Below are 14,517 nucleotides of genomic sequence, written 5' to 3'. Positions count from 1 at the left end.
ATTTTATTATATGTGTGGTTATATTAAAAAGCATAGAATCCACAAGTTTCGTGTTTTCCGGGAATATATTATTTGAAAGTGATGCAGTACCGTTCATTAAAAATTATATCCAAGGGTTGGGAATTAGGAAGAAATGTGTGATTAGCTTCAACTTAAAAGATCAGTTATATGCAAATCTTAATTAAGGAAAGTAAAGGAGCTCAATCAAATTCAAATTCAAATTCCACCCAATAGGACATGATGATTATTCATCAAAGTCAATTGAAATCTCGAGCTATGTCTACATCTGAACCAAACCCCTCTCTCTCTTTTTCTTTTTAAGATTTAAGTTGGTGAAGATTTTCTTTTCTATAAAACTATTCCAAGACAATGTTATAATTAAATTTTAGATAGAGGTGAACTTCTAGTTGTAAATTTTAACATTTTTTAAAATTATAATGCTTACTTCTCTGTTGTTGTTAGTTGTCTAAAGAACACTCATATGATGATATTTATGTAAATCCATTTTACTTCCTTCAATAATAAGGACTTGATTTTCCTAATACACGTTTAGAAAAGTCATGATTATGTCACCAAAATTTAGTATTACTTGTTTAAGAAAATTGTATTATTTGATGAAGATTAGATTCTCTTATATATATTACCTATCAACCCGAAATGATGTCAATTTCTTCTGATGTAAATTGGACTCAGTTTTTCTTCTTGTTGTATCTTTTTGATAAATTTTTTCTTGATAGACTCATCAATTATGCAGATAAAACTAGGACTATAAAGATATAGTCAAAATTTTCCATGCAGAAGATGCTTATAATATAACATTGACAAATTTGTCACCTCTAATTAGTTTCTGTTGACTATATATGCTACTGTTTCTCTATTCTGAAGCCTCTTATTGCATCTCATTCAACAGTAAAACATTACATTTTTCACCTTCTCTTTCAGAGCAGGCAGTGGCCGAACTGGCCCCTCTTTCGATCTTGTTCCTCGCAGTTTGGAAATCTCAACAACATCAGGTTCCATGTAGAATCGAGCCCTGTAGGCTGCTAGATGAGCATAGTATGCGGGAGGCACTGCAAACACAACATAAACTTTATAAAAAATAAGAAAAAAAGCAAAAAAGGTTCATACAGAAGTTAATTTGTATAAACTTATAGCATACTTCTATAAATATTTATTGTTTAATTTGGTCATAAACTAATTATATGTTATAGGAAAACTTATTTCATTGTTTTTCTTTTCTAAAAGTCCATTTTGAGAAGTTCGTCCAAAGATATACTGTCTGAGTTTAGCATGATTACCTACAGAAACAGACCGTGTACATCTTGCATAACTGCAACCAAAATGTTAAGGAAGGTTATGTCATCTTAGAAATATAGCATAATAAATCTGAGATGATGAACAGAAAAATCATTTACGTGTAGCATAAATTGTTGGTAAGAGACTGAATCTCGTCTGCAGTGAAATTGTTCTCGTCCCAGAGGACATGATAGTGTGCTGGTCTACTTGTACCCTGTAAATTGCCCATCACCAACATAAAATCAATGCTGCTACACACTAGATATTTTAATGGTTTACAACAATAAGATGCTGATTGCAGAAATTTATGCAGGTTTTCAGTCCTATGTCCTAACCAATGTGGCAGCACCAATACCATTATCATACCTGAATTCCTGCATGACTGCATAAGTAGAAGTCGAATTCAGAAGGATGGCAGATCTTAGAATCTACCACAGTTCCTACATTAAAATCAGTCCAATATGGAACGTTTACAACACAGGTTGATGAAATTGGATAATTTGCAGAAGAGTGAAAGATCTTATAATCTACCACACAGTATCTACGTTACCATAAAACTTTCATAGGTAATAATCTTTTATATTTTCAATTGAATTCATTCCCTTATAACACTTGCATTCAGATATCCTTAAAATAGTGACAACTGACAAACCCAAAGTCTGGCAGCTGGTAGAAGCAAAAAGAAAACTAACCAGGTAAGATATTTCCACTCTTATCAGTACTATTTCTGTCATCGTGATTGTTTGCAAAGAGTCTAGTGTGATGCCGCTTTTGAACTACTACAAATGTTACTGGTGGCTGGTAACTAGGTTCCAAAGATGCACAAGCCTATACACAAAGAGAATATAGATACCGGAGAATAGCATACTGATAAAAGTTATAACTATACTCTGAGTTGTTTTCTGCAAGTACCTTGCGGATGGCATCAAGCTCATATAGCAAAACCTGGTAGAACTGTCCTTCACTTACCCCATCCCTGATAATGTATTAGATAACATTGTAGTTAAAGTAACTGCATAGTCCACATTTTTAACTACCTCTACCATAACAGTATCAGAACAAATCCAATCCCACCTGTAGAAGATTATTCTCAATGGTTTTTGTCCCGTTGCCTTCTTGAATGATAGTAAAAGCTCCCTGCAGTTTCACACATTAACATGAATTGATATGAATGCAGATGTTGGATAACATCAAATGATAAATGCTAAAAAAACATTAAGATTTCCTAGTTGTCAATTATCGAGTTCTAAAGTGGAGCAATGTGAACCAAAGACACTGTAAGACCTTTAAAGAAAAACCAGATAAATACAACAGGAGACCCTATATGAATTTGAAGCAAAAACATTTATAAAGCGACAAACTTAAAAGTGATGGCAGTTAAGTACCTGATCATACCACCATATGTTACACCCCTCTGTGGATCTTTCCAAGATCTGAAAAGATCTTGAATAAGCTCTTCTCGATGAGGCTGAGCACAGACCAACCCTGCATACTTTGTTACTTCAGGCCAGTCCTGGGAGGCTACAACCTGGATTACCATAATCAGTTAGAGGTCAGAAAAAAAGAAATAGGAGAATAACAGGACATGTGAGATAATTCCAGTACTATCACTCAAAAAGCAATAAGAAATAGAGTAGGGTGAAGAAGATCCTACTGCCACATAAAGTAAACAACATTCTCAGTCCTTTCAATTACATACCAAACATAGGACACCATTTAGTTGTATATAGAAGTTTGGAAATGCTTACAGCAGCAATGGATGGACAAGAATCCTCTCCTGATTCCGGATGAGTTACATCAGCTCCAAATATTATTGTTGGAATATCACTGACCAGTGGAATCCTCCAACTTAAAGCATCCAAAAGCACTGTGTTTCTTCCTCCCATCTGCAAGAATAAATAGTTTAATTAAGCAAAGGAAATGAAAATAATGATTACAAATAAAATAAGACTTATGATATAAAAGGAAAGATTTTAGAGTAGCATGTAGCCACCCTGTCACTTTGGATTGTAAAGTATGATCGAAGATTTAGTAGCAGACCTTGACATTGATTTTAAGTGCCACATTTGCAAGGTATTGTCTATTGATCTTGAATACATGTTTCGTAAGGCAGCATTGAGAGATCAACCCCAGATCTGTTTCGCAAATCCTTTTGAGATCACCTGAACGAAGAGTTTGTTTCTTTAATGCAAGTGTGAAATAATTTTCTCCACAGATAAACTGACATATAGATAATGGAGAAATGCTAAGCATCTCTTTTTTTCTTGATACCATGTTTAGAAAGGAATCTACTAGGGAAAAAAACATATTCAAGAAAGAGGATAGAGGCATTACCAGATTGCAGGCATAAGAAATGAAAAAAAAAATGTCCAAATGAAGAAACATCAAGGCACTATAGCCTCAACATTTCTATAATTATAAACCAGTACCATCTTAGTTATAGTTATGAAGTAATACAAATGGAAGAGTGACCTAGAATCATACCGTACAGAGAGCCATTATTGTCTGGAAGAATGGCAATCAGTAACTCTAGCTCTTTCCCACAAAGCTTATCCATAGCAGCAGAGTGTACATAATTCAAAGCCTTCTTTACCTGATCTGGTCTTGCAGAATATATAGGAATCACAGGGTCCTGACTGAATTCCTGACGAAGATCAAACTTTAAACCAATTGGTCGTAAACACTCTGATAACCCACAAAAGCTAAAGCTATTGGGTGACACAAGAATGGGTATACATTACATCTTGACAATGAATGTAACTAGGACTGACAATGATATATAATGAAAGATGAGTATTTATAATTTCAAAGAGTATGGAGTGCAGTTGAAATAAATGGTGCCTAAAAAAGAATGCAGCAACAAGACTTGGCCAACTTTTGAAACTTTACCATGCCTGAGATTTGGCACATCTGAACTAACTGTTGACAAAATCCACGAGCTGTACTTTCCTGTACACTTCGAGAGAAATTGATACATGCCCAATATCTTACAGTACTTCCATTTATTACTTTCTGCATTAAAATTACCAGAATTTCAATCAGTCAGGAACAAGTAGCTTCTTTCACCAAAAGAATGAACTACTATATGTTAACGTCTGAGCTGACCTTGTTCATCATGTTCCACTGACCAACTTGTGGCAAGTATTCTTTTTCTCTTCCAGTGTCGTGATATTTCAACTATAAGTAAAAAGAAGAGCCAAAATACATTATCAACACAATGGAAAAAAGTAAACAACCGGTAAACAATTTAATTATGGGAAAATTACCCAAGGAGGTGGAAGAACCCGAGCCTCAACAGATGCAAGCTTGTTATCTATGCTGATGCCAAACTCTTTTGCATATGGATTATTGTCGTAGTTGTTTTGTTGCATTGTCTGCAAGTAAACAGACAAGCTCTAGATAAATAAACCAAACTAAACAAACCGTGTTAGAACAGGAAGAGCTCGCATGACTATAAAGGATGAAGTTACAGTGATTGTAACTTCAAACTATATAATGTCCAATTGACTCTAAAATAAAAATGTATCAGAAAGGGAAGGATTGAGGTAAAACCAAGAATCCTTGATAATGTGACCTGTAAAATGTCTGCCTCTTGTTCTCGGGGTCTCTGGCATGAGAACTTCAGCAGAGAAGTTATCTGCTTTTCATTTAACCCTTTTGTATATCTCTGGCCCTCAACTATTTTGCATGCCTGGGACAAGATTCACATGAGTTCGCTATGGGAAAGGTAGAATAGAATAATATAATTTGATTATATTGAAAGCAAAGATTACCTCCATGGGCAAATAGTTGACCTTCCTTTGGCTTCCTACTTGAAGGCAAGGTAGATGAGAATATTTTATTGTAAATCCATACATTTCTTGAAAATAATCTACTACTGATTTCATGTTCATTTGCTCATCAAGAGGGAAACTGTTCAGTGGGAAAAGAGACAGTATTTCAAAGGAGGATATGTGTAAAATGTAAATTTCAACCTTCTAAAGTCAGAAAAGACATACATAAGCTCCCTTGTAGGCTGTGAAGTCAGTCCTGATATTCTATACTTCCTTCGAAAATTTCCTCTATGTGTAACTTCAACTTTTACACCTCTTAGAGCCTTTTTTATCTGTTCTCCAGTGACAGCCCACACATATTTTGGTTAGATATTACTTAAATCTTTCTCTCAATTTGAGAACTAGAGACATCACCAATTAAATTCTTCAATAACCGATAAGGGAACTTTCATAATGAATTTCAACATTTGGCAAGTATACTTGAAAAAATTATGAGGTCAGGTCAATTGGAAGAAAGACTTCTCGTTTTCCTTTTTGTTTAAAAGAAAAGCTTGGCTAATAGTTGATCAGTCATCTTCTATGGCACTAAACAATGATTTTAAGCAAAGACCCTTCACCTCACAAGATTATACCGAAGCCAGTGATTGATTATGCCGATGTCGTTCAAGTAAAAAGTATATTGGCATATGAGAAATGACTTAATAATTTATGAGCAAGGTTTCAAATTGCGGTTGTGGTTTTCCATAAAACAACATTCATAGTGTAGTAGAACATTGATTGCAGAGTTTCCAAAAAATAACATTCATAGTGTTCATCTAACAATGATTGCAGGGATTCCAAAACACAATATTCATACCTTGACACGATCAGCATCCGACAAAGGCTTTGAGTGCACATCTTTTCCCAAAATTTGAGCAACAAAATCAATCACAGGTAGTGGTTCAATAAAAGCCATTGATGACATATCTGAATGCAATCAAACATAACTGAATAAACACCAATGACAATGGAAAACAAAGGATTGAAGCTTATTAGTTATTATTGGTGGAAGCCTAACCAATGTTAAGTGACAATCCCATCTGAGTAGGCCTTATACTCTGGTAGAAGCCCCTCCACGATTCAAGGCCACCACCCAACTGCTGTGGTTTTCTTACATCCGGAGAATAAAGAAACCTCCCAATTGACACGTAACTAGAAATGCACATGAAGCCACAAGAAACATGAAAAAAATATCACAATCAATGGTACAAAAGTAGTCAACATATAACATATAACTTTCAAAGAACAACCCCAAATGCACCTCTGAGCCGCAAGCTCCCTTAACACAATATCAAAGACCGTTAGAGCTTCCTGTGGATTGTCCACTTGCTTTCCACTGAGAAGGTCACGTAGCTGATGCATGCTAACATGAGTTGCGAACTTGATTACCACCTTAAACTTTCTTTCCCTGTTACAAAATAATTAAGACTCTTTAAGACACTCACATTCAACAAAATCCAAACGTTGGTTACAAATTCAGAAAGTGTCATAGATCTCTTATGATTATGAACAAAATATAGCATTCTTGAAGAGAACAAGACAACTTGAAAGATTACCTGGTACCACTAGTGGCATCATCATCCTCACTCAACGTTACATTGAATTCTTTGTATGTAAAAGGAAGCAAACCAGCAGTGTAAAGGTTTCTTCCTCCATCATACACAGGGAGCCTCGTGGCTAAGTCAGTGTTCCTGTGAACCCTCACCAACTCTGCTACGATAGTCTTGCTTGTTTTTCGAGAAGTGACTTCAGGTGTTATTTTAACCTTAACAAAAATCAAACGCAACAAAGTGACTCAAAACAATTCTAGGCCAACCCCTTGGGAATTTGATAATGCAAGACAAATTGTTGCAATGTGGAGGTGTTCATACTTTCTCCACTCCCCTGATTTGATTATTTTGGAAGAATTGATGTACTTTTCTTTAACCATTCTCATGAGGGTGGCAAAAAAATATTTTCTTTTTTTAAATTTAACCATCCATGCAGTATATAAGATTAGACTTACATTGTAATGGCTCAAGTCAGATGCAGATATATCAGCAAGGAAGTGGTTAGCTTTGACGAGACACTTGGTCCCGAGTTGACCATAGCCAGGCCTTTGATGAAACATAAGACTCTTGGAAGTGGCAGAGGAAGGAAGCTGTGGATGAAGTTCTGTTTCTTGTAATTTCTCTGGCTTGCACTGGCTCCTTCTCCTGCACCTTCTTCTACGTTCTGTGGGTTTTGGAAGAGGCCTTCTAGACTTCACTTGGTGCTCCTCTGGATCCTTCATTTTTCACTTGGCAGAGTAGTTCTGTGGAAAACACACACAAGCAAGTTTGTCTTATGTTTCTGTAAGGAGGAGAGGGGGAAGTGGGAAAAAGACAGATTCCAGCTGGGAAAAAGGTTTTTTATGGCGCAACAAGTTTGAAGTTTCACTCACAAACAAAACCATGTCTCAGCTTATGGCTTATGCAATGGTCTTGATGGGAGAGAATAGAAAGTTCAGGAGTGGGAAAGAAATGAAACTTTGCAACGGCTGAAAAGCTGAAAAGAAGGGGAAAAAGAGGAGGAGAGGATGGTACAACATCAAATCCAGATAGTGTTTTCCTCTTCCCCTAGGTGCTGTATATTCTCTGAAAAGATGTGGATCATAAATAAAGTGACGTGCATATACATACATGCAAACCAGGAATAGCCTATAACAAACATAACATTTTTTAAATAAAAATACAATTTTTGACATATAACAAACATAAAGATTGAGATGTGACACTTTTAAATGGTATTAACATTAATGGGATGAATAAAAGTTCATCGAAAATGGAGGTCTCATAATATGAATTTTTGTTTGAACTAGTGGCCTAATGAAAAATTTTGATAAGCCCCATTAGGGTGGAAGTATAGGTTTGATGTCCATAGGGTGATAGGCATAAGGTAGAAAGAAAATGGGTGTGTGGTGGTAGTATGGTGAATTATTTGGGATGTGGGTTTGAAGTGGTGGTCCCAAAGGAGATGTTTTTGAAACTTAGTCTACTCCAAGTTCTTGGAGGGACAGGTTGTAAGGTTGCATGTATGAAGGGCTTTTGCAGAAACCAGAAAAGAAGCTTTAACGTCTTGCCAAGTTGAACTACAGCGACAGAACATGGCGAAAAGCAGTCAGCACTACAAAGACCACAGACTGAAAGAAAGTGAGAAGCTAAGGTTGGTGGTGCTTGGAAATCCATGAAATAAGAGTGTCAGTTGTACGTGCAAGCGAGGCTAAAACACTGCAAGCTTTATCATGCGTGGCCGAAAAAACAAAGATTTTGGTCCTCTTCTCTTTGGCTTCGGTCTTTTGGATGCGAACTAATGTGGAGCCGATAAAAGTATAATTGATGCCAACGCTTATCGACTATTCGTGATCTTTATAAAGACACGAAGAACAATCATTTGTCCTGTCCCTTTCACGCAACAGATACAACATCCCTCAAAACTCTTTCACCATTTTTTAGCTTATAAACTCCAAATTTTTAATCTTTCATCCCTTCCAAAAACTTCAATTCATAAAGTTTACTTCTTTGGATTTTCAAAAGAAGACATTCAACATGATAGAAACAAGACATTCCAAGTATTATTAAAAACTTTATGCTTACAAGCCGAAAGAGATTACGATTATATGCGTAAAAACAAAAACGGATGATTTCTAAGTATACAAATTTACTAGAAAAAAAAATTATTTACTTTTTTATATTACTATGAGTTATAAATCCTTTCGTTGATATTGATATTACTATGAGCTAATTTTTTAAAATAAAGGATTTCATTAAAATATATACTGTCAATACGATATTTTTTACACAGTTTTCATATTTAGTTTAATATGAATTTCTACATAAAAAAAATACCGACTACTATAATTTATTTGATTAAACTATAAGACAACAAATATATAATAAGTCCCAAGAAAAAAAATGTAACTTTTATTTTTCACTATATAATTTTGATCTTGAATTGATGAGAAAATGGATAGAAATATCATTTAATGTAGTACAATTTTTGCATAGGTCTGGTTTTATGGTCAACCGAAACAAATTAATTTTAATTTTGACGTAAAGAATAACTTTAAAATAACGATACTCTTGACAATATTTTTTTGACAACATTTTAACATTATCTACGTGATATAAAATTATTCCACAATCAATAATAATAATTATAAACAACATAGATAAATCACAAAATAATATATAGATAATATTAAAATGTTGTCAAAATATCATTATTCTAACTTCAATCCAACCTAGATGAGTTTTAACTTGAAAGTTTATATATGAAGTCATCTTGAAAAAAGTGACAATTACAATTTTATAAATTGAAAATAATATTATCTTAAATTAAAACGTATACATATAATAAAATTTATTTCGTAAATCACTACATTTGAAATTAAATTAGTTTCATTTATTTTACCTTAATTTTAAAAATAAACATATATATTTTCCTTCCTTTAAGTTTTCAATCAAGTGGTATGATTTGCCAACTTTAAAAAGATATTAAAAATCTAATTTATTTATTTAAAGAAAAGACAAAAAATAAAAAAGAGTCAGTCCAGCAGAGGACGAAATGTACTAAAATGTTGTCTTTTTTAAAGTAAATGGAAAATCAGATGTGAAAAATGTCACAGTCAATTGATAATTGGTGTATCAGATAATCTGAATTGTTTACCCAATTCAGCTCTCTATCTATACCCTAAGGTGGCCCTACCAAGATTATGACCAATAATAAACAAATCTTCTCTAAATCCTAATACTCACAAAAACTTACATTAAAATAATTCATCTATAATATTTTAAACAATATTTTATATCCCAAATACATTTATATATTTAGTATATCGGCCTTAAGTATGTTAATAAAAGTTAATCATATTTATTTTAAAATCAAAATCTCATTTTAGTTTTGTTTTGAAAATGTGATTCAAAGAATGAAGGAAGGAAAGTTATTTAAATTATTATTACTCTTTTTCATAAATCTCGACTAAGATATTTGTTTTCTTAAATTTTGACTAAGATATTTGTTTTAATATGTTTAATTGTTTCACATTTTTCAAGAATTCAGTTAAAATGAAAGATAACTCAAATCATTTTTTCTTCTTTAACTATTAATGATTTTTTTAATGGAGAAAAAACTGAACTTCAATACAGAAAATAATTTCTAATAATATAATTCCAATAAACTTTAGATAATAAAATTTAATGTTCTACATTTAAATTTATATTTTCTACAAAATCTATCATCTTATAATTTAGTCTCTTAAACTTATTCCGGATTCTTGTTAATAAATTAAAATAAGTTTGACATTATAAATATTAAAACATATATATATATATATATATATATATATATATATAATTTAAAATTCAAAAACAAACTATTCTTCAATTCAATCTAGCAGATAAAATAATATTTTTAATTGCACATTAAATTATTCATACAAGCATATAATCTTGTTGTCTAAAGCTTCTAAAAAGTAGATGATATTGTAATATTGGAACTTCTAGTTTTATTAAAAACATTGTGGTAATTGTTAAATATTTTTTCACCAGAACAAAACTCTTTAAATTTATATTTTATTTATTTATAATTACAAAAAACTCACATAATGCAAGAAAATATTGATCGTTTATTGTTTGATAAAGGAATATTTTCAACAATTATGGGTTTTCAGCCAACTTATAATATATAATCATTTTAATTATAATTTCAAGCTATTAAATAGTAAATTAAAATAAAATAAAATTTAAGGTTGATATGAAAGTGTTTAAGTTAATACGGCCAATTGTTCTTATTTTAATTTCAAGCTAGTAAATAAGTAATTAGAATAAATTAAATTAAATTAAATTAAAGAGTCAGTGTGAAAAGTCTTCCACAGTTAATACTACCCTATTAAAGGAAAAATATTTTTTAAAATTATTAAAAGGATTAACCAAAATTATTTTTAGTAGTTTTAAAAACAAATGTTTATGAAATCTCTATATTTTATATTTTAAAAAACTTAAACTGTATGTAAGGAAATGTATTGATCGTACTTAATATTTGTTTATACATATTAATTAATGAATTTTTTTTAAGCAATGCTCAATAATCTTGGTTCAATATCAAGTAAACAAAAGCATACAAATTATAGTTAAATCAGAAAATCATTTATTAACAAATTTTAAAATTTTCAAAATGAAATGCTTCAAATGTCTATATTCCTACATTTTAATTTACATTTAAAAAAAATGCAATAGAGGAAATATTTTCTAATTGCATTAAAAATATTTTAACCCATTTTCATCAATTTTATTTAAATATTGAATTTCTTTTTCAATATTCAGCTTAATTGAATATTTATATTAGTTTTTAAGTATTCCTTACAGTTTTGTTTGTTTTATTTGAAAAAACTAAAGGAAAACACAAACTTCCTTCTTATACCTGAATATAAGATATAGAGAAGTCTTTAATATTTTATTTATTATTGTATTAATATCTCTTTCTCATAGGACAATTTATATTTTCAAACTGTTTGCAGCTTTAATTAATTAACTTATATTAAATTGTATATTTAATAATGACAACAGGAGAGAAACCGACATTTGTAGTGAAAATATATAAAAGAGATAAAAAGATAACTAAATTAATTTTTTGTTAATTAATTAATTATTTAATAATGAATTTAGACAAGACTTGAGTATAAAGTTGAAAAATTAAAACTATTAATAATTAAGGGTTATGGAAAAGAAACATAGAACTTCCACTGATATACTCGTTTAAAATTAAATCTAACAATTCTATAAATGAAGTTATTATTGGAATTAAAGTTATAAATTATTAATCATGAACTTAAATGAACAAAAGCAACCACTGCAAATACAATTATAGATTAATCTTCTATCTCTTAAATTTGAAATAATTTTTAACCTTCAAAATTTAGAATTTATAAATTTTTGCTTCTAAGTTTAAAAGTTACTTTAATATATATATTCAAACAACTGATGTGACAAATGCATTAAAAAGGTTTTAAGTTTATATTTAATATTATTTTTTATTTTTGTGTAAAATAATTAAACTAGCCATGATCTGGTATGATTTTTTTCCTGAACTATTCTCTGCAGAATGGTGTTTGTGACTTTTTCTTTATAAAGATGTATTTATGAGTCTGGAAACAGCCGAAAATAGCAGTGAAGGAAACCCATATCGCAACCATGACAAAGTGAGACCCAAAACAACACAGCAACAAACATCTCACTTCGACAACTTCATACATAATAAACAGAACAATAACTGAGGTATAGACTTTTTGCAGTGTGAGAAAAATTGAAAAATGCAGAACCTTTTGTTGACAGAACAAGAGAAGCAGTTAATGGAAGCAAACCTTTTGCTTTACGCTATGTGTGTATTAATGTCTCTCTGCTGTCACTGTGCTCCAACCCAACTATATGATCAGTGTATTAAATATGAAATAATATTGAACTCAACCTTCACATTACCTCTTCTATTCTCCCTGCACACAAAGGTATAATACTGTTACTGCAGCCTTTCAATTAAGAGTATACACATGCATCAGCTGCACCTAGCTGCTATGTAATTAATACACCCAGCCATACACAAATATTCAAACACTACATGCACTCATGGAGTTTTCTTTCTGTGCTGCTATATCAATTATGATCAAGTACTACTACTTTCGTTTAGTATCATGGTAAATTTTCACAACAAAAGCTTGCTAACTGTCTATTCAAAGGCACAGACAGTAAGAAATGGACTCAGGCCACTGGTGACTGCATATTTGTTTGTGGTACTCTTAACCAAAGCTGAAATCGAAGCATAAAAAAGATTGAAATTTGTGTGGATATTTGGACTTAAGAACGAGTTTTGAGAGCCTCAAAACATCATCCAATAGTAATCATTTACGGAGTTCAAAAGATGAGTAGAATTAGAAAGAGAAGAAAGCTTTGTAGATCTACAGCGGTTAGAACAAACCTGAAAAGAGAAATTTAGATTAAAGGGGAGAAGAGCATGCAGGGCCTTGAGCAAATTATGAAAGAAAGGTGAGGTTGGAAGGAAGAGGAAGAAGAAAAGAAGGATAATGGAGAGTTGTATAGTGGATAAAACATTAAGCAAAGTGTAGGGTGGAGGAGTTAGAGAAATTGGTGTTGAGTAGTAGCTTTAAGAAAGGAGCTTTAAACGAGAAAGGAGATCTAAGAAGGGGTTTTGGGGGTGAAAGCGTGCCACTTTGATTATTTAAAAGGATAAAAAACAATGAAGGCTTTTTATCTTTTGAGAAGCAGGAAAAGAAACGCCACATACATTAATGAAAAAATTGCAGAAAGGAGCATTTGGGGTGGTTGGAGAGTGATAAAGAAAGGTGCGAGATTCCATACATACACATAGATAGAGTGAGAAGTGTGCTTTCTCTCTGCCTCTGGTGCAAAGCTTAGAAGGAAAAATTAAAGAAATTGTTTAAGGGAAAGAGAAGCTGTGTCAGTTTCTTAGACGGAAAATGTGGCGGAATTGTGTTATGTCAGTGTTAAATGAAAGAAAAAAAGAAAGCAGAAGGGTTGTGTTGTGGAGAAGCATGTGTAATGGGGGGTGAAACTTTTATAAAGCAAGAACTAAGCTCAGCACAGCTTACAAGGCTCGTTTTACAACTATATACTATTAATATTTCGTTTATGTAATACTTTTTTCTCCTTTACCTTTTACATTTTATAGGATAAGAACTGTACATAAACACATTGTCTCTCTTTTCACAAAAATATGTTCAGATTATTTTCTTTTTCCTCAGATGTTAGTTCCTCCTGTACAAAATAAAAAAAAAGTTCATAATTCTTTTTATTAAGATTAATGGAATATATATATATATATATATATATATGAAAGTTAACAATAATAATCATATAAAAAATAGTAACTTTTTTTATATAACATCCCAAAATTTTAATAGTATTAACACTATTATAAAAATTATTAATATTTAATAAACTAGAATAGTTAAAACAAAATGCATACATAAAATTATTATAATTATCTAAATATAATTATAATATTAAAATATATAAAAAAATCAAAAAATTCTTTTACACTTAAAAATAAAAAAATTCAAAAAATTCTTTTACACTTAAAAATTAAATTGTAACCAGAAGTTTGTCAAAAAAACATATACATATATTTTCATATAAATATATACAGAATTAACTAAAGTAAAATCTAAGTCTATACTTTATCTCTATCTCCTAAAACTTGATTTAGAGAGAGTTCTTGGTCTACTTACATCATAAAAATATTTAGGGAGAGTTCTTGGTCTACTTACATCATAAAAATAATCATTGAAAACAAAAAAACAAGCAAACAAAAAACACAGAAAAAAAAGTAAGCTAATTTTTATCAAAAAATACATATATAA

General features: G+C 31.3%; 1 protein-coding gene across 4 annotated transcripts; it reads right to left on the bottom strand.

Annotated features, from left to right (window-relative positions):
- Positions 1-729: 729 nt before the first annotated feature.
- On the bottom strand, positions 730-13,704 carry LOC124836664 (protein argonaute PNH1-like). 4 transcript variants are annotated; one of them, XM_088106051.1, is made up of 24 exons: positions 13,496-13,704; positions 12,487-12,615; positions 7,114-7,401; positions 6,665-6,873; positions 6,370-6,516; positions 6,127-6,260; positions 5,926-6,035; positions 5,295-5,401; positions 5,070-5,208; positions 4,871-4,987; positions 4,563-4,670; positions 4,402-4,473; positions 4,186-4,308; positions 3,781-3,940; positions 3,337-3,458; positions 3,045-3,182; positions 2,682-2,824; positions 2,371-2,433; positions 2,209-2,272; positions 1,989-2,124; positions 1,663-1,736; positions 1,416-1,510; positions 1,299-1,330; positions 730-1,070 (listed from the first exon to the last, which is right to left on the bottom strand). In XM_088106051.1, the coding sequence occupies exons 3-24, from the start codon at positions 7,378-7,380 to the stop codon at positions 904-906; spliced, it is 2,727 nt and encodes a 908-aa protein (XP_087962177.1). In that variant the 5' UTR covers positions 7,381-7,401; positions 12,487-12,615; positions 13,496-13,704; the 3' UTR covers positions 730-903. The 4 variants fall into 4 exon arrangements, with proteins under 4 accessions (XP_087962177.1, XP_087962176.1, XP_047167795.1 ...); XM_088106050.1 differs by having other exon boundaries at positions 13,500-13,704; XM_047311839.2 differs by lacking the exon at positions 13,496-13,704 and adding an exon at positions 13,095-13,483.
- Between the last annotated feature and the right edge of the window lie 813 nt (positions 13,705-14,517).

Source organism: Vigna umbellata, chromosome 2, assembly GCF_029865625.1.
Source record: "Vigna umbellata cultivar VRB3 chromosome 2, Vumbellata_1.0, whole genome shotgun sequence".
In the NCBI taxonomy this organism is placed as follows: Eukaryota; Viridiplantae; Streptophyta; class Magnoliopsida; order Fabales; family Fabaceae; genus Vigna; species Vigna umbellata.
Note: the sequence above shows the minus strand (reverse complement) of the source record. Positions and strands in the feature narration are given on the sequence as shown.